The sequence below is a fragment of the Schistocerca americana genome, chromosome 6 (assembly GCF_021461395.2).
Source record: "Schistocerca americana isolate TAMUIC-IGC-003095 chromosome 6, iqSchAmer2.1, whole genome shotgun sequence".
In the NCBI taxonomy this organism is placed as follows: domain Eukaryota; kingdom Metazoa; phylum Arthropoda; class Insecta; order Orthoptera; family Acrididae; genus Schistocerca; species Schistocerca americana.
This window is the reverse complement of record NC_060124.1, coordinates 11,655,859-11,677,288: the sequence shown is the minus strand read 5'-3', so window position 1 is coordinate 11,677,288 and position 21,430 is coordinate 11,655,859. Positions and strand designations below refer to the sequence as shown.

At 44.0% G+C, this 21,430-nt stretch overlaps 1 protein-coding gene across 1 annotated transcript in view; it reads left to right on the top strand.

Annotated features, from left to right (window-relative positions):
• The window catches only part of LOC124619674 (radial spoke head 1 homolog), a 139,073-nt gene that overhangs the window by 23,190 nt on the left and 94,453 nt on the right, over window positions 1–21,430 (top strand). The window contains exons 2-3 of the mRNA XM_047146216.1: window positions 16,175–16,394; window positions 19,003–19,015. Coding sequence (XP_047002172.1) covers window positions 16,175–16,394; window positions 19,003–19,015 — 233 coding nt within the window. The remainder of the gene's footprint in view (window positions 1–16,174; window positions 16,395–19,002; window positions 19,016–21,430) is intronic.

The window sequence follows — 21,430 nt, the reverse complement described above, 5'->3', positions numbered from 1 at the left end:
TGTCTTTCTGTTTTCTTTATGCCCTGCAGTTATTATGAAGTCGTCTTCTGAAACACTGTATGTACTTATGAACAACCCCCACTTCGGTAAAAGAATACCTTTCTCTCCGACAAAAAAAATGGTACTGAAAGTGTTACGGAAACAGTATTGTAAATGAAATTGGTGGTTTGCGTTGGAAGACTTTTTCACGATTTTCATAAAGATGTAACCTAACTATAATGCCTAGAATCGCTTCGTTCAACTTTTTGTGATTAATAAACTTCAGAACAGACTGCTACAAACTGTTTGCTTAATTTCGTCATGGGCGTGGTTCGTCAGTGATAAACTTTTTGAAGGTCTATCAAAATCTATTGTCGTTCCAAAAATCGTCTATGCTATGCATAACAGGACTGAAGAGGATCTGCATGTAACTTGTGAGTAGAGGCATCCTCAAGCATACCGAATACTGGACTACATTCGATTGCGCATAATATTTACCTATGACAAAGTTACGTTCTTGATGAATTGCATACGACTTGACGGAAATTCAAAAACAGGCTCTTGTGAGTTGGTGTAAGGGAATGCCTTATTAATATTGTTGTATTCACCAAATACTCTAGGCACGCAACGTAAACGTGGCAGGAACGGAACCCCTGCAACCTCAAGTAGTTGCTCTCATTGAGGTGGCTTGCACGCAGCAACCATGCAACCTCGTCGCACAGCCAAATAGGCCATTCAAACCGCGCCAACACAGATTAGCAACACTTAACAATAATTTATTAAGAGTATCTATACATTACGTGACTTGAGTGTGAAGATGACACAAGGCAGTGTAGTCTATCCACTTCAAAGTTCAGTTGCACTTGATCAGTCTTTGAACACTGCTCCAGTCCTGAATCCGGTCAACGAAGACTAATGTAGCTTTGTAAAATGTCCAGTTGTGTTTCCTGCCCGGCGTCTGTAGATAAGTCCGGATGTTGTCTTGAGACGCGGTGTTGAGCTAACCGCAATACACTCTCTGACTGGAACTGTGCGTCCGCTTACAACCGTGTTCGGCCGGTTAATATTGCTTGGAAGCTATACTGACGGGAAAAAATCTAAAAACCAAGAAGGAGTTGTGCGGAATGAACGAAGGTTAGTACGCATGATTCTACATTTGAAAGATGATGCCTATTCAAATTTCGCCCCAGTCGCATAAGAGAGGCTTGCTTTACATATATGCTGTAACGGTCGTAAACGTTAGTTACCTGTGAGATGTGACGTGGTGAGTTGACTTTAGTCACAAATGCCCTAAAGGTGACAAAGACGCCGTTATCAATACCTCGCTGAGTTTGAACGAGAGCTACGAGAAACTGGGTGTTCCTTATGCGATACAACAGAAAGACTTGTTAGGAATGTAGCCACTGTACGTGACTGCTGGTAGCGGTTCACGAAAACGCACGGTCGCAAGATAACCGGGCTCCTGACGGCCACATGGGATTACCGAGAGGCAAGACAATCGTGTTCGGCGTACGGCTGTAGAACATCGTAATAGATCTGCACCATCAACCTGAGCAGCAGTTGGCACCTCAGTGGCACACGAACGGTTACAAATCGATTACTTCAAGGACAGCCCGAGCCAGAAACCATGTAGCGTCCACTCCAATGACCCCAAACCACTACCATTTGTGACTTTAGTAGTGTCACACGAGGTGTCATCATACGACAGGGTGGAGGTCATTTGAGTTTTCTCGTGAGAACAAGTTCTGCCTAAGTGCCAGTGATGGCCATGTGTCAATTAGGAAGAGGCCAGTTGATTGCCTGCAACCAACCTGTATGCGTACTAGACACAATGGGCTTACACCTGGAGTTATGGTCTACGGAGCGATTTTGCATGGCAGCTGGAGCACTCTCGTGGCTATCCCATGCAACCTGACTGTAAATTTATATGTCTGTCTGGTGATTCGAGTTGTTGTGCTGACATCCATGAACAGCATTCTAGAAAGTGTTTTCCAACATGATACCTCTCTCCCACATACTACTGTTGTAAGCCAACGTGCTGTACAGAGAGCTGGCATGTTGTCTTGGCCTGCTCCATCACCAGTCTGTCTCCAGTTGAGCACATTGTGGGGCACCATCGGACGACAGCTCCGGCGTCATCCACAACCAGCTGTACTGACCGAACAAGTGCAACAGGCATGGAACTCCATCAAACAAACTTACATCTGGAATCTATACAACACAATGAATATTCGAATACAAAAGCAACTGGAATCACTCAACAGAGGAAAGTCCACTGGACCCCACGGGATACCAGTTCGATTCTACACAGAGTACGCGAAAGAACTTGCCCCCTCTTCTAACAGCCGTGTACCGCAAGTCTCTAGAGGAACGGAAGGTTCCAAATGATTGGAAAAGAGCACAGGTAGTCCCAGTCTTCAAGAAGGGTCGTCGAGCAGATGCATAAAACTATAGACGTCTGACGTCGATCTGTTGTAGAATTTTAGAACATGTTTTTTGCTCGCGTATCATGTCGTTTTTGGAAACCCAGAATCTACTCTGTAGCAATCAACATGGATTCCAGAAACAGCGATCGTGTGAGACCCAACTCGCTTTATTTGTTCATGAGACCCAGAGAATATTAGATAACGCTCCCAGGTAGATGCTATTTTCCTTGACTTCCGGAAGGCGTTCGATACAGTTCCGCACTGTCGCCTGATAAACAAAGTAAGAGCCTACGGAATATCAGACCAGCTGTGTGGCTGGATTGAAGAGTTTTTAGCAAACAGAACACAGCATGTTGTTATCAATGGAGAGACGTCTACAGACGTTAAAGTAACCTCTGGCGTGCCACAGGGGAGTGTTATGGGACCATTGCTCTTCACAATATATATAAATGACCTAGTAGATAGTGTCGGAAGTCCCATGCGGCTTTTCGCGGATGATGCTGTACTATACAGAGAAGTTGCAGCATTAGAAAATTGTAGCGAAATGCAGGAAGATCTGCAGCGGATAGGCACTTGGTGCAGGGAGTGGCAACTGACCCTTAACATAGACAAATGTAATGTATTGAGAATACATACAAAGAAGGATCCTTTATTGTATGATTATATGATAGCGGAACAAACACTGGTAGCAGTTACTTCTGTAAAATATCTGGGAGTATGCGTGAGGAACGATTTGAAGTGGAATGATCATATAAAATTAATTGTTGGTAAGGCGGGTACCAGGTTGAGATTCATTGGGAGAGTGCTTAGAAAATGTAGTCCATCAACAAAGGAGGTGGCTTACAAAACACTCGTTCGACCTATACTTGAGTATTGCTCATCAGTGTGGGATCCGTACCAGATCGGGTTGACGGAGGAGGTAGGAAAGATGCAAAGAAGAGCGGCGCGTTTCGTCACAGGGTTATTTGGTAAGCGTGATAGCGTTACGGAGATGTTTAACAAACTCAAGTGGCAGACTCTGCAAGAGAGGCGCTCTGCATCGCGGTGCAGCTTGCTCGCCAGGTTTCGAAAGGGTGCGTTTCTGGATGAGGTATCGAATATATTGCTTCCGCCTACTTATACCTCCCGAGGAGATCACGAATGTAAAATTAGAGAGATTCGAGCGCGCACGGAGGCTTTCCGGCAGTCGTTCTTCCCGCGAACCATACACGACTGGAACAGGAAAGGGAGGTAATGACAGTGGCAGGTAAAGTGCCCTCCGCCACACACCGTTGGGTGGCTTGCGGAGTATAAAATATATATATACATTTGCAGGCTTTCATTCAGCATTCTGGCGGGTACACCGGTAATTAACGTACCAGCAACTCACATTTGCAATGGCTTATCTCGCGCTTATATTAGCCTTTGATCTCGTAATGTTTATCACTTAAATATGTTACCTAGACTAATGTATCCCCAAAATTTCATTACTGAACATTAATTATCCTTTGATGTTTGGACTTCTTCCCGTTGGTGTATTTTCATGGTGTAACATGAAGTCATAACATAATCTGTGTTGTGCACGCCACCTACAGTGTCGGACTATAACTGTAGTCCAACACATACAGCATGACACTCATCGATGTGGAAGTTGTTGCCCTCTAACAGCTGAAACGACACTAGCGCCCCTAGAGACAAGAAAGACGGCCGTAAGATTAATGGTTGTTTTTAATAACTTGTCTGGTTAACTGACGAAGTAGTTATTATTGTTTTGCGTCTCTAGCCGTAGTAAATTAGCGAGAGACATGAATGATCATGTAATAAATGGAAAACAGCTTAATCTCACTGATTCAGTGACATGAACTATGACTTAGTGATGAAGCAATACCTTCGGACATGTGTTTAATGCAACTTACTCCTCTGAAAGCAAGAGAACATAAACACAAATGTCATCCTTGAGACGCATATATTTCTGTTGCTGCCTGTTGTTATTATGATACACACTTTCCTTCACATGTAACAGTTTTGTATGGAGTCTAATGACTCGCACATTATTACACTTCACTCTACTTTTTAAGACACGACTATTTTTGGAAATATAATTACTTTTGGTTTAAAAGTGAATGTCTTGAAGATTCTTGATGTTTGTGTCTCAGATGTATGAGCAACAGTTGTCGAATGAATTTCTTTTGTGTTGAGAAAGAGTTGTATTGCTATTGACGTTTTATTGTCACGTCTGTGTGTTTTCTCTTTAGCTACGGTATTGATGGTTTATTTGGTACTTTAAATAATGTAGATATTGCATTCTATAAATTTTCCTTCTTTCCACCGATGCCTGGAAGCGTATTGAAGAAACCTTCACATTGCTGAGTAAATATACGACGTCTTTCTGCGAAAGGTCCAGTCTTCTGCTTTTTATGACATACCTATTTATTTCTGAAATAAAACGGCATTCTTCGGTAAATATCCGAAGATTACAGGAGATTCGTAAATAAACTACCCTTTTCAGACTATCCAGGTTCCTTAGGAAACCGAAAAAAGACACATGTGCTGTCATTTTTTAGTTATTGCCGATTTTAATGCTACTGCATACGCTCCCTATCGTAAAAAATGAGTTACTCATCAGTATAAACGATTCTACACACATAAAAAAAGTTTTGCATTGACCCCAGTTCCCAGAACTCCTGAAGATAGACGTCGACTGTGGATATTGTATCACAGATCACAGTCCCTTTGACTGTTCAGAGATGTCACTAAGCCGCCCAAAGATGTAAATAACCATGCACGAGCAGCGCCTATTGGACGGAGGCGTTGCAACAGCCGATCAGTTCCAGTCATTCCACCAGGAAGAAGGTACACAGCTCGTGTTGTCTGTAGTTCAACCATGCCTAGACGGTCAATATCGCGGTTCGATCGCGTACGCATTGTTACTTTGTGCCAGGAAGGGCTCTCAACAAAAGAAGTGTCAAGGCGTCTTGGAGTGAACCAAAGCGATGTTGTTCGGACATGGAGGAGATACAGAGAGACAGAAACTGTCGATGGCATGCCTCTCTCAGGCCGCCCAAGGGCTACTACTGCAGTTGATGATCGCTACCTACGGATTGCGGCCCGGAGGAACCCTGACAGCATCGCCACCATGTTGAATAATGCTTTTCGTGCAGCCACAGGTTGTCGTGTTCCGACTGAGACTGTACGTAATAGGCTGCATGATGTGCAACTTCACTCCCGACGTCCATGACGAGGTCCAATTTTGCAACCAGGACACCAGGCGGCGCGGTACAGATGGGTCCAACAACATGCAGAATGGACCACTCAGGACTGGCATCACGTTTTCTTCACCGATGAGTGTCGCGTATGCCTTCAGCTAGACAATCGTCGGAGACGTGTTTGGAGGCAACCCGGTCAGTCTGAGCGCGTTAGACCCACTGTCCAGCGAGTGCAGGAAAGTGGAGGTTTCCTGCTGTTTTGGGGTGGCATTATATGGGGTCGACGTACGCCGCTGGTAGTCATGGAAGGAGCCGTGACGGCTGTACGATACGTGAATGCCATCCTCCGGCCGATAGTGCAACCATATCGGCAGCATATTGGCGATGCATTCGTCTTCATGGACGACAATTCGCGTCCCCATCGTGCACATCTTGTGAATGACTTCCTTGAGGATAACGACATCGCTCGACTAGAGTGGCCAGCATGTTCTCCAGAAATTAACCCTATCGAACATGCCTGAGATGATTTAAAAGGGCCGTTTATAAAACAATAAACTGGTAGCCAAGATCGCAGGAATTCTTTTTTATTCCATGATTACCGATTTCGGCGAAACTAAAGCCGCCGTCATCGGATTTTAGGACACATACAGGTTACAACATCAAGGCAGACAAAGGTGATATTAATAGTTGCCTATAACACGCAGGCTTTACAACATTGTCATACCTAGCACATAGGCGTCCAAGAGAGATGACATTATAAATGTTAAGTGTCTCCATCACACACAAGCGCAAGCTAGGTACTCGCTTTCAGATGTGTATCTTACGGTCAACTTGGAGCGCTGCTGCCGCAGTGTGTATCATCAATCAGCAGGTGTGTCGTGGGTGTAAGTGTTAGACTGTGTCTTAAATATGTTACACTTCTCTGGTCTCCTCTCTGTACGCGATTGTGTCTCTTGTCTCTTGAGGACACAGTAAATTTTACCAGGGCAGTGAAAAATCTGTTTAGAATAATCATAACAAAATATTATGCTTGAATAGAGTCGTACAAGCAGGAAATTACGCAGTGGTCAACTGTTCCAGTGTTCGAAGATGAACGGAAACGAAGAGAAGCTGTTTGTTTGCAAAGCACTCCAAATAAATTTATCGTCTCTTCCCTTGTTGCACTGGTCATGTCGCGACCAGTGTTTTAGATGATCGAAGAACAGTTGGTTATGAATGGTAAATAAGAATTTGTTTGCCACAGCTCACACATGAAATCAGAAAAACTAATAAAAAGTTCACATCATTCTTCATTATGACATAGTGCGTTGCGTAAATGATTATTTAAGGAAGAGAAAGTGGAATTATTGCATCATTGGCCGTATTCACTTGGTTAATCACCACACGAGTTCTTCGTGTTCTCTTACGTCACAAAGAAGTGCGTGAATAGTGATTTTCATCATCTCAAGGAACTATTGAATCCTATTGTTGCCGGCCGGGGTGGCCGAGCAGTTCCAGGCGCTACAGTCTGGTAACGTGCGGCCGCTAAGGTCGCAGGTTCGAATCTTGCCTCGGGCATGGATGTTTGTGATGCCCTTATGTTAGTTAGGTTTAAGTAGTTCTAAGTTCTAGGGGACTGATGACCTCAGAAGTTAAGTCCCATAGTTCTCAGAGCCATTTGAACCATTTTTTGAATCCTATTGTTTTTTTTCCTTTATTGAATTTCGATTCCCCCCAAAGGGGGCGGGCTGGCAGCAGCTTAGTGCGCGGCTCTTCAGCCTATAGAATTTCTAAAACTTAAGAAGATAAGAAACAATAAAAACAGGCGATAAAATGGTGATGTAAAATGTAAAAACGGCGGAAAATTGTGGAATGTTAAAACATAAAACTAATGGTGGGCGATGATACTAAATTCACAGGAAGCAGACATGGAAAAAGTAGACAGACAATTTAAAAAAATACGGCGACAGTCTGGATTCTGTACGTAAGAGATAAAAAAAATCACACCCTGCGACAGCATGATGTCCGTTCGCAACTCTTCGGGAAAGATGCACAACACTTAACAATCACTAGGAACACTGCACTAAAGGTTCGGCACGAAGGCAAGGGCAGATGGGAGGGGGGACGTGGACAGAGGAGGGGGAAGAAAAAGGGGGGAGAGGAGAGGAAAATACGAAAAGCACGGGGGGGGGGGAGTGACAAAGGGAGAGGACTCAGAGAGGGGGAGCAGGGTAGACGCGAGAGGGAATGGGGAAAGGCAGAGTAAGGAGAGAAAGGAGGCAGTGAGAGGGTAGGTGGGGAAAAAAACGGGATGGAGTGGTGAGAGGGGGAGGGGAAGAGGGAGCCCGGGAAAAGGATAAAGGAAAGGAGGGGGGTGAGGATCAAAGTTGATAAGAGGGATAAATGGAGGGAGAGAGGGCATCATCCGGGATGGGGAGTTGACTGAAGTCACCTTGGGAAAGGAGATGAGGGGTGTAGAGATGGAGGGTAGGGGGAGACACAACAGTGAAGGCGTGGAAGAGGGCGGGGGTTGGAGAGGAGAGGAGCAACCAGGGGATGAGGGGAATCAAGGCGGCAGGAAGTGTAGAGTATGAGGATATGTTCAAGGAATAGGGTCGTAGAGAGATAGGAATGAAGTTGTAGAGAATCTGCGTGGGGGACGGGAGGCGTATACGGAAGGCGTGGTGGAGTGCATGGTGCTCAAGGATCTGGAGGGACTTATAGTATTTGAATCCTACCAAAACAATGATTTTGACACGCCAACATCCAAAAACAGTACGCGAGAACATGTGAAGGAGTGGGGTAGTCGTGGTGAATGACAAAAGTTTCGTGGTGAATCATTGTGAGTACACTTGCTGCTGAGTAATGTCCATTACAATTTCTGTGGGGGACGTTCAATAAGTAACAACACATTTTTTCTCGGTCAGTTTCAGTTCAAAAAATGTAGAATTTGTTGTGAGATATCATGGAATATTCCCGCTTGAGCCCCCATAACTTCATAAAGTTTCGATAGATGGCGGAAATACTGCCTCGGGCATGGATGTGTGTGGTGTCCTTAGGTTAGTTAGGTTTAAGTAGTTGTAAGTTCTAGGGGACTGATGACCTCAGAAGTTAAGTCTCATAGTGCTCAGAGCCATTTGAACCATTTGAACAAGGGTTTGCAGTAAGCACTTGGATGGGTGGTCCACCGTGCGCTGTTAGCAAGTGGACTAACATTCGGGAGGAAGACGGTACAATCCCGCGTCCGGGCATCCTGGTTCAGGTTTTCTGTGGTTTCCCTGGATCACTTAAGGCAAAAGCCTGTATAGTTCCTTCGAAAGGGCACAGCCGCTTTCCTTCTCCATCCTTCACTAACCCGAGCTTGTGCTCCGTCCATAATGACCTTGTTGACGACGAGATTTTAAACACTAATCTCCTCCTCTTCCTCCTCCTCTTTATAGCAGACTGAAAAGTTTAAATCTCTTGCCGATTCTTTCAAAAATTGTTCAAATGGCTCTGAGCACTATGGGACTTAACTTCTGAGGTCATCAGTCCTCTAGAACTTAGAACTACTTCAACCTAACTAACCTAAGAACATCACACACATCCATGCCCAAGGCTTGATTCGAACCTGCGACCGTAGCAGTCGCGCGGTTACGGACTGAAGCGCCTAGAACCGCTCGGCCGGCGCGGCCGGCTCCCATTCTTTCGATCCGTTTCCGTATCTTGAAATCGGATGACGGTAGATTGAGGTTCATTATTGGGCCTCAGAGAGTGGCCACCTTCGTTGACCTTGCCTTTGTGAATCTATCCTACACGATCAGGGACTCACAGGCAGACATTTCCAAGCCCCTTCTTTTATTTGCAATGTTTTTCCTATAATATCCTGTATTTGGACATCCATTTTATTGTCCAACTTTAGGTTTTGCATTTACAGTCTGATATTATGAGTAGCCTCAAATTATGGCCAAATTTGAGAACTTCTCAGATTTCTGTCACCTCCACAGTAAAAACTGAATAACAAGGCAGCAGGCAAGTTGTTTGAATTACACTGTGCAACAGTAAAAATGTAAATTTCATGCATCTAATTAATCCTCTGTGAATTCACGTATGCTGATAACGAATATCATGAAGAAAACTGAAACTTGGCCCTATCTTGTGTTTTACAAAGGTTTGCATCCATAAAGGAAATTTGTTGCCCACATAAGTATAATTGCTGCAAATGATAATAATGAAATAATATAAAAATATAATTCAATTTATTATTAATAAAAAATTTATTATGCTATTACAGATCGTATCAGTTCAGTACCTTGCTTCAATATTGTAGGTGGTAATATTTGTGATTTGCCCTTTTTCTAAATTAATTTTATGTGACTAACGAAAAACTTTGTAAAGACCGTGATTCACGTAGAGGGGCCTTATAAGAACTTGAGAGGAAAGTTACCGTGATTGTGTGCATAAGTCAAAGAGAGTATTATCGTTGGCCCACAGATTCTACAGCTTTTCAGAGACAAGTAATTTGACGGAATATTGAATGGTGATGAGAAGGCTGTCTGGGTGAGTTTTAAAAATTTTTGTTTCAGTATATAATAAAACAATAGAGCGTAAGATCATAATAAGCGTGTGAATCAATTGTTGTTGAAAACTTGGCTGTGACATGTCTCCGAACTATATATCCCCCTTACGCACCTCGACATTCTTCCTGGAAACTGCGCAACGTTTCTGATGAATACGGAGAGCGATTCCACCGGGATATTGCAGCCATGGAGAGGAAGAAATACGCTGGGAAAGTGGTTTCCTGCTATTTTGGCAGCCTATTACTGGACAACTGCCAGGGATGACCCATTTATAACTTATAAGCGACAAACCAAGTAGAAACACGCGGCCAATTTATAGTTTGATCAAAAATTCTTCGAAATATCAAATCAGAACATTAATTATACTCAAAGTATTTATGGTACTGAATACTTTATTCTTCAAGGCACTGTATAAAACACAGAAAAATCTTCACTTTCTTTTGGTTTAATGTAGTAATTTAGTGACCTGATGTTTATTGTATATTATCTTACTCGAGTGATTGTTCACCTCAGGAATTCACATTATTAACAAATTTCCTATCCCTAAACATTTCTATGGTGTATTACTACTTAAATGTGTATTTTGGTGGCTTAAAAAAAGGACATGTATTTCTAAAGCTGGAGGTAAATATTTATTTTAGTTGCTACTTTCATCACATGCTGCCAGCCAAAACAAAGCCGTCCGGTGTGGCCGTGCGGTTCTAGGCGCTTCAGTTTGGAACCGCGTGACCGCTACGGTCGCAGGTTCGAATCCTGCCTCGAGCATGGATGTGTGTGATGTCCTTAGGTTAGTTAGGTTTAAGTAGTTCTAAGTTCTAGGGGACTGATGACCTCAGATGTTGAGTCCCATAGTGCTCAGAGCCATTTGAACCATTTGAACCAAAACAAAGGAGGAAACGAAATTAAACTTCGCTGGTTGAAAGGGTATATGATTTTATTTCCGTGATTACAAAAGAAAGCCACATTACAAAGAACTTGGCAGTATGATACTCCTTATCAGTATGATGTTGCACCCGCTCTGGTGTGGGATGCATCCACAATTCCGTTGGGAAGGTTGTCAGAATCCGTGGTGTAGGGGAAGCGTCTTTTACTAGTAATGAAAAAGTCCTGGGTCACTGATGTGGACCAAGCCACTGCTTAAACTTTGAATAAAAATAATCATCAATAGCGGGCGAAGGCTTTCGGCATAAGAAGTCATCTCCGTCCTGCTGAAAGTTATTTGCTCCGTCTCGATCGTTCTTTCGTTCAAGAGCAATAAAATGTTTGCTGCTTTTTATTGAAACCGGAATACACTGTCCTCTGTTTTAAAAACGTTGCACAGAAATTACTATTGCGAACAGCAACGTCATTTACATAATGACAACACTAAATGGCATTCACTGTGCAGGAAATTAAATCGAAACGTGAGATGAGAAGCGAAACAACCAACAAAAACTGGAAAGAATCTCACCTGAAAAATTACCGCATAATCAGCAGCAGCAGCTCAGGATGAAGAAATCGCGCCAGCTAAAATATGCTAAAGTAAAATTAAACTATTGGGAGAAACATTGGAATGATTTTCTCATACTAAAAAAATATTCTTACTTGAAATGAAAATACTAATCCGTTCACTATAATGACAACGCCGTATTTTAAACTCTTATTTCACAAGAACATAAAACTCACAGAAAACCAAAAACTTTACTTTCTTTAAAAAAGTCTTACAAGGTAGTGCTCTTACAATTGTGCAAATTGAAATGAATTGAACTGAAATGACCTAAACTGAAGTGGAGAGCCGGACTGTTCTGTTGCAAGAATCGCCAACATTATCAGTAACCGCAGCAAAAATTATTACCTTAAAAACATATCCATAATGCAAATCTATTCTCTCTGTTCCATGAATGCTGCGTCTGTAAGTCCTTTCATCAGATTAATAGTTCCTAACATTTTTGTTCAGCAAACTCCTCGTCCAGTAACCACAACGCTTAAAGTTCTGTCAACTCACTCCATGTCCAACATTCGACTACTCTCCACTCTACCACTGAGCCAAAGATACACAAGTTCAGAGATTCTACTGTCACTGCCGTAAGTCGACTATTCCACAGGTGTCACACGCGACTGCTTCGCTCTCATAACATGAAATTTCCACTCATTCTGAAACTATCCGAAAATAAATGTCCAGTCCTCCTATGTAAGTCCACATTGCACTGCCAATGGCCTTATCAAGAGGACGGAGGAACGGACCGAGGTTTGGGGTGCGAAACTGCCCCTAAAAGGTGGAAGAATCAACTATGATCAACGGAGTGAGGACGCAGAAGGCAATGTAAATCACTGTATTAAAGACATATGACGTTTATCCACATGACATGAAAAAGTGGCGTGATGATCTCTCCACCGGCAAATGATTGCTTGGTAACTCCCATTCAGATCTCCAGGAGGGGACTACCAGTGGGAGGTGACTCCAAGAAAAGGATTGAATAACCAGTGAAGGTATAACTTCCTAAGAGTCGGAATATACAGGGTGATTCAAAAAGAATACCACAACTTTAAAAATGTGTATTTAATGAAAGAAACATAATATAACCTTCTGTTATACATCATTACAAAGAGTATTTAAAGAGGTTTTTTTTCACTCAAAAACAAGTTCAGAGATGTTCAATATGGCCCCCTCCAGACACACGAGCAATATCAACCCGATACTCCAACTCGTTCCACACTCTCTGTAGCATATCAGGCGTAACAGTTTGGATAACTGCTGTTATTTCTCGTTTCAAATCATCAATGGTGGCTGGGAGAGGTGGCTGAAACACCATATCCTTAACATACCCCCATAAGAGAAAATCGCAGGGGGTAATATCAGGGCTTCTTGGAGGCCAGTGATGACGTGCTCTGTCACGGGCTGCCTGGCGGCCGATCCATCGCCTCGGGTAGTTGACGTTCAGGTAGTTACGGACAGATAAGTACCAATGTGGACTCTCCATACAGTTGATTGTGGAATTTGCAGCTCTCTGCTAGCTCTGCGAGTCGATTTTCCTGGGCTGCGAACAAATGCTTGCTGGATGCGTGCTACATCTTCATCACTCGTTCTCAGCCGTCCAGAACTTTTCCCTTTGCACAAACACCCATCCTCTGTAAACTGTTTATACCAACGTTTAATACACCACCTATCAGGAGGTTTAACACCATACTTCGTTCGAAATGCACGCTGAACAACTGTCGTAGATTCACTTCTGCCGTACTCAATAACACAAAAAGCTTTCTGTTGAGCGGTCGCCATCTTAGCATCAACTGACGCTGACGCCTAGTCAACAGCGCCTCAAGCGTCAAATGTACAACTAAATGAAACATTATAGCTCCCTTAATTCGCCGACAGATAGTGCTTAGCTCTGCCTTTTGTCGTTGCAGAGTTTTAAATTCCTAAAGTTGTGGTATTCTTTTTGAATCACTCTGTATAATGTCAGAAGCCAGAACGTAGTAGGAATCTGAAAAGGGAAATTCAAAGTTTCAAACCAGGTATAGTGGGAGTAAGTGAAGTGAAATGAAAAGGAGACGAGGATTTCTAGTCAGACGAATATTAGGTACATGAACAGCAACAAAAAAAATAGTATAATTCGTTATGAAAAGGAAGGTAGGGCAGACAGGGAGCTGCTAGGAACAGTTCAATGAAAGGATTGATCTCATCGATTAGATAGCAAACAAACGAAAACAACGATAGTTCAGGTATACATACCGACGTCGCAAGCAGAAGATGAAGAGCTAGAGAAAGTATATCAAAGTATATCAGGATACTGCGCTGGTGATTCAGTATGTAAAGGGAGATGAAGATCTGAAAATAATGGGAGAGTGGAACGAGGTTGTAGGGAAAGGAGTAGAAGAAGGGGTTGTGGGGGAATATGAAGCTTGGCAGTGGGAATGAGAGAAGAAGAAAGACTAATTGAGTTGTGCAATGAATTTCAGGTGTTAATAGCGAATACTCTGTTCTAGAATTAAAAGAGGAAGAGGGATCTTTGGAAACGTCCTGGGGACACGGATGGATTCCAGCTGAATTACATCACGATCAAACAGAGATTCCGAAACCAGATATTGGATTATAAGGGGTACTTACATCCAAATATAGACTCAGATCATAATTTAGTAATGATGAAGAGTAAATGAAAGTTCAAGAGAATCGTCAGAGAGAATCAGTGTGGAAGGACGCGGCATGCTGAACTACTGAGTAATGAGAAGCGTTTGAAGTTCGCTGAGGATGTGGTTACTGAGATAAGGAATATCAGTGCAGGTAATTCAGTTGAAGAGGATTGGACATCTCTGCAAAGGGTAGTCACAGACAATCACAGTTACAAGGAAGGTATCTGCACAGAATCCTTGGGTGATGGACGAAATTACTCAATTAATAGACGAAAGAAGGAAGTATAAAAATGTTCAGGGATACAGCATTATAAATCCCTTAGGAATGAGATAAACAGCAAGTGCAGGGAATCCAACGCGAAATGGCTGCATGGAAGATGTGAAAAAATCGAAAAAGAAGTGAGCGTTGGGAGGACTGACTCAGCATATATAAGAGTGAATACAGCCTACGGTTAAGCTAATAGCAAGAGCGGGAACATTAACAGTGCAGTTCCACTGTTGAATGGAGAAGAGAGAACGGACATGTGGGAAGAGTACATTGAAGGTTTTGGCTGATAGAAAAGGAAATTGAAGTCGATATGGAAGACATAGTGGATCCAGTGTTAGAGACAGAATTTAAAAACGCTCTCGACTACTTTAAATCAAATTAGGCAGAAGGTACTGATAACATTCCATCGGAACTGCTAAAATCATTTGAGGAAGTTGCAACCAAACAACTATTCAGGTTGGTGTGCAGAATGTATGAGATTGACGACGTACCGTCAGACTTTCGGAAAAGTATTGTCCATACAGTGGATAACTAGCACACGGTCGTCTTAACACCTCATGCATCCAAACTGCTGATAAAAATAAGATACATAAGAATGGAAAAGAAAATTGAGGATGAGTTAAATGACGATCAGTTTCGCTTTAGGAAAGGTAATGGCACCAGTGGGGCAGTTCCGACATTGCAGATGGTAATGGAGCAAGACTAAAGAAAAATAAAAAGATACGCTCATAGGACTTGCCGACGTACAAAAAGCGTACGGCGGTGTAAAATTTTACAAAATGTCCGACATTTTGAGGAAAACAGGAGTAAGCTACAGGGGAAGAAGGGTGATATACTGTATGTAGAAGGAGTAAGAGGGAATAATAACATTGAAAGACCAAGACCTGCTTGGTATTGAAAAGGGTGTAACACAGGCATGCAGTCTTACACCCGTACTGTGTAATCTATACACCGAAAAAGCAATGACAGAAATAGAAGAAGGATTTGAGTGCGATTAAAATTCAAGGTGAAAGGATATCACTGATATGGTAGGCTGAAGACACTGCTACCATCAGTGATATTAAAGAAGAATTGTAGTATGTGTTGGGTAGAGTGAGCAGTCAAATGAGTACAGAACATAGATTGAGAGTAAACTGCAGAAAGAGATAAGTCCGGAGATGCCGCTTCCGGGACGGGGAGAAAGCCGGCCACGGATGAACTGCGCCCGGCAGATTAACGAGAAGGGTCGGTGTGCAGACCAGCCTGGATGTGGTTTTCAGGCGGTTTCTCACATTTCAAACTCTGTTAGCTGCTGATGACGCTGTTCCACATGAGTGCCTGGCATTTCTGTGTACTTCAAGTGATCGCTCAATATCTGATGCTGTTAGAGTCGCTTATATATCCCACCAGGCCAGGTAACAACGCTAAACACGATCGACGCTAATGTACTCTGGTGGCTCGTCTACACATCACAGAGCATTGCAAGTCTAGTTACTTACATGTGGTGTGTGTGTGTGTGTGTGTGTGTGTGTGTGTGTGTGTGTGTGTGTGTACGTAGTAACATTGACATCTGGTTGTGTCCTCTGGGTGCTTCACTTTTTTCTGTGAGGGAGTATATTATGCGTAAATAAATATAGAAATCCTAAATGTTTTATTTTACAATTTTTGCTGCATAGTGCTGCGTTTGTGCAGGAGTACTGGGGGGAGCGCAACGCGGCGGACCAGCGCCACGGGCGCGGGTGGGCGCGGCTGCCCAACGGCGACCTCTACGTGGGGCAGTACGCTCGCGGCAAACGACACGGCGTCGGCATCTACGTGTTCCGCGGGGGCGCACAGTACCACGGCGACTGGCGGCAGGGTCTCAAGTACGGACAGGGTGTCTTCCACTACCCGGACGGCTCCCGCTACGAGGGTAAGTCGGCGCAGGTACACACTGTGCTCCGAGCCAGAACTTGGCTTCTGGACAGAGCATTGCGAACGCGCGGCGAATCCGAAATCGTTCTCCATCACGCACTTCCATCTTAACTCTGCCAGCAGTTCCCACGCTAGCCTCACGCAGGCCAGCAATCGCTGAAATTGGGTAATTCTTGTACTGAGAGTCTCGCCGTCACCACTGGCCTTTTCCGTCTACATGTCAGCGATGAAGGTGAGTTTTCTTTTGATAGCTGCCTCCTGTGTGGTTTGGCACGAGAGCGGCGAAAGGGAGGTTGTGAGGGACCATTCTTTTTACGACAAATTCGAAATATAGTTAGAGAATGTAAGAACAAACAATGACAGTGACTAAAGCAAAATTCATATTGGCTGTTCCTGACGAAGGTCCCCCTCCGTAGCTGGGTGGGGAGCGCGCCTGACTGCCGTGTGACGGACCCAGTGTCGATGCCCGATGGTGTCAGGAATTTTTTGTTGTGTCTAGGAATCCTGGATATTCGGTTCGCTAGACAAACAATCAAACAACTCGTATTAATGAGTTATATTACAACTAGACAAATACAAATACTTAACTTTGATAGACGTGTTGCAAGCAAAGGGCGACATACAAAATAATCAGTCTTCTTCAGTATAGACAAACACAGGTCGGTGCTACATAGAGATTTCTAATGATAAAGGTTACAATGCGTCGGCTAACGAAGTGGCTAACATTGAAGCTGCTATCGAAGTGGGCTGCCACCAGTCGGGCGCGGCGCTTATGCCCTTTTCACCTAGGCGCCGCTGCCGTCGCATCTTCGTCCTGGAGAGAGGTCGGTCAGCGTGCGATTGTCTGACCTCTTCTCACAGCCTTCTCTTCTCTGTCGTTCCCGACTGTGTGCCGGCGCTGACTTCACGCCACAACATTCTTCCCCCCTCCCCTCCCCTCCCCCCCCCCCAAAGTGACGGACCGTCGACGTATATGGAACACGACAATTGTGGCGGGGGGGGGGGGGGGGGAGGGGAGGAAGAGGCAGGAGCGTGGACACTCAGATGGCCCGGAAGCTGTGGCTGCAGGGGATGTCAGACTTCCAGTCGTACTCCACTATCCAGCCTTCAAATGGTTCAAATGGCTCTGAGCACTATGGGACTCAACTGCTGAGGTCATTAGTCCCCTAGAACTTAGAACTACTTAAACCTAACTAACCTAAGGACATCACAAACATCCATGCCCGAGGCATGATTCGAACCTGCGACCGTAGCGGTCTTGCGGTTCCAGACTGCAGCGCCTTTAACCGCACGGCCACTTCGGCCGGCATCCAGCCTTCATTCTGGTGGAAATGTCCCTCGGAAAACACCCTGAAACGTAGGCGTCCACCTCATGGGCTCCTGAGGCCCATTCCAAGATGCAGAAGGTGTCGGCCGGTAGGACGAGAGGAGGCCAGGGCTCCGTCTCCATGGGGTCGTCCCACCGTGTCGTTGTGACACCCTCTGGTGGCTGCTGTGGCTGCGCTGTCCTCGGGACCCTTGAATCTGGAAGAAGAGATACAGAAGGACACATGACAGTGGGGAATTTGATTGCGTTGTCGGCGCTGTAATCCGTCTGAGCCTGAAATGAAATACACGCATGCGCCAAGTAGACGAAGGAGCTCGCCTCGTGCCCACCGTCTGCTGCCACTGAAAACCTGAAAAACATAATATCATGCAGCGCGAAGCGATACTCACGGCCTTCCTTCGGCGCCGGATGCTGAGGAAGGTGGAGCAGGTGGAGCAGTGTATGATGGCGGCGGCCGTGAAACAATTCCTCCAGCGATGATCCATCTCGTGGATGGGAACGATAGGAGGCGAGAAACAGTTGCAGTGTGTTCAGTGCGAAGTTTGGCCATCTGGTGTTTGAAGGTTCTAACAAAACGTTCCGCTTCGCCGTTTGACTGTGGATAGAACAGTGCATTAGTTCGATGCTGTATGCCATTGCGTTCACACAATATTTCAATTTCATTTGACGTGAACTGAGGGCCATTTTCCGACCCCATGACTTCAGTCAAACCTTCGAGGCAAAGAATTGAGGACAGTGCTTGATCTGAGCTACATGGCTTTGTCGAGTTCATTGGCACAGCAAAAGGAAACTTGCTATAAGAGTCTATCACAATCAACCAACAAAAGTTCCAAAAAAAGGACAGGCAAAGTCTATGTGCACACCTTGTCGTGGAGATTGCTGCCAAGGACAAGCAGAGAATTTTTGTGGCGGAGCAGACCGATTACCCACACATGCGTGACACTGTGACGTCATCTGTTCTATTTGGGTGCCCGTACCCTGTCAAGTACAGGGTTTACGCGCTAACTGTTTCGTACAAAGAAGTAACATCAACACTTCTTTTTGCAAAGCTTTGGGGATCAACACATGTGTCTGAAGAGTATGCACACCTCGACTGTTTATGATACGACCAAGATACTGCAACTCAGCTTTAAAGAAGTCACATTTGTTTGGTCTACATTTTAGTCCTGCATCGAATAACACACGAAACAAAGCACGCAAATTTTCAATGTGTTCTTCAGGTGTACGACCTGCTACGACAATATCGTCCAAATAGTTTGACAGTTTCGTACTTGAACAGTCAGCTGTTCCAAATACCGCAGGAAAATGGCGGATACGGAAGCACTGCCAATAGGCAAAAGTAAATATTTAAACAAGCCCAAATGAGTGTGAACTACACACACTTTTTGAGATTCTTCATCGAGGGGTATTTGAAAATATGCATCGCGCGAATCAATTTTTGAAAAGTAACGCCCAGCGCCTAATCTGTCCATGAGATCCTCTGGGCATGGCAACGGATAAGTATCAATCTCAGTTTGTGGGCTGATGGTAGACTTGAAGACAACACAGTGGTGAATGCAACCTTAAGGTTTGGGGAGCAACACCATTGGACTTGCACACTGACTACTTTTTATGGGCTCAATAGGTACGCTACCTTGCAATTCTTTAAGTTCACCAGCTACATTGTCCCATAATGCAATCGGAACTCTTCTGTCCCAGGAAAATTTCGGCTGAACCCTGCCTTTCACAGTAATATGCGCAACAAAGTTGTTAGCCTTGCCTAAATCTTCAGGAAAGGTGAATTCTTTCAGAATTCGAGGTACAGTGTCGTCGACACTGAATGCAGTTACTGACAACAGAAATTCCTGAATTTGAAAGCCAAACAAATCAAACGAATGAAGGCCAAATTTGTTCTCACAATCATGTGATTGTAGCACAGTGAAAGTCACAGTTCTTGCATGCGAGCAATACATGGCAGGCCAAGTACATTTTCTGAGAACTGGAATGTATTGTCCATTATAAGGTGTCAGATGCATGTTAGTTTTAGACAGGCGTGGGGAGCCTAACAGTTCATATGTGTTACGATTCAACAATGTAATAGAGGCACCTGTGTCCAACTGAAATTTCATATTTTTTCCACTAAATTGCAAATGAAAAGTAAGTTCGTTGGACTGGCGTAGCGCCAACGAAACTGTTTGCTTGCTAGTTTTGCTAATGTCTCCAGCAGGCTTTGAATACACTGCAATGATTACATGGGCCTTGTGACTTGATTTTTTTGAGTGGGAAGAATTCGTATGTTTCTCCCTTTGCAAACATTCGGATTGTACATGACCTTTCTTGCACAGGCGTAACATTGTGCTTGTCTGGACAGGCAATCTTGATGTTTGTGCCATGGATAGCACCAAGGGTATGACTTAATTCTATTACTGATGTAGCTGCCTGTCTAGAGAACTGTTTACGCGGCTTGGCGCATTCATGCTGTCGTCGTGAGCAAGGGATGACTCAACCCGACAAATTGGTGGCTGCTCAAATTCATCGGCCGCTATGGCACCTAAATCATACTGATCTATAATTTGCACTACATGATGAAAAGATGGATCTGACTGTTTCAAAATCTGTTCTCTAAGGTTGACATTAATTTCATTGTACATGATTGCATCACACGACATAACATCTGAATATAAAGCACCACAAACACATCTGAATTTTCTTTTCCACATCACACCCTGCAAATCAGTTACCCACTCGCGATAAGTTTGTTCTGACCTTTTCTGGCAATGAAAGAATTGATACCTAGCTGCCACCACATTCACTTGTTTGTCACAGTAGTTAATTAGAGAATCTAAAACCTGATCATAGGAAAATCACTCAGAGTGGCATTAGGAAACAATTTCTGAATGAGGCGAAAGACTACAGTTCCTATTGTTGACAAAAAGAAATGTAGTTTCACAGTACCTGCCACTTTGTGAGCAATGATGTGGGCTTCATACTGCTGCAACCACTCGAGCCATTCCCTTCTTTTTCGTTAAATTGGCGAAAAGCCGGTATGATACTCGGAGCAACAGTTGTTGCATTTTGGTCGGTTGAGCGCGCTGCATTGGGCACTTGGTCTGCCAGCAACTGCTGTGCCGTGTTTAGAAGGCTTGCAATCTGCTGCATCTGAAACTGAAACATCTGTGTTAGCTGCGTTGCATCTACTGCTCGCAGCTGATGCACCTGCCGAGGGGGTGGGAGAGGTGGATTGCTCATTTTGGAATAGGCAAATGCAATAAACAGACAATTCAAGCAATAAAAATAAGCACATAAACAAAGAAAATTTCTGCAAGGTCCTCCTGGAAACACCGAATAGAAAGAACACTATAAGAGACACTGCTAAAACATACCTCTACAAAGAAAGCACAAGGTAGGACTAAGGTGACAGCAAAACACAAAAACCCATGACAAAACAAAACAGAGACAATCTGTGACAGCCGGTGGCTCTGGGTTGTTGCTATGTTATTGCTCCTAATCATCAGCAGCAAACTATTCGAACATCCCATCCTCATCACCATGATGGTGTATCTAGGAATCCTGCATAATCAGTTTGCTAGACAATCAAACAACTCGTATTAATGAGCTTTATTACAACTAGACAAATACTAATACGTAACTTTGATAGATGTGTCGCAAGTGAAGGTCGACGTACAAAATATCAGTCTTCTTCAGAGTAGACAAACACAAGTCTGTGC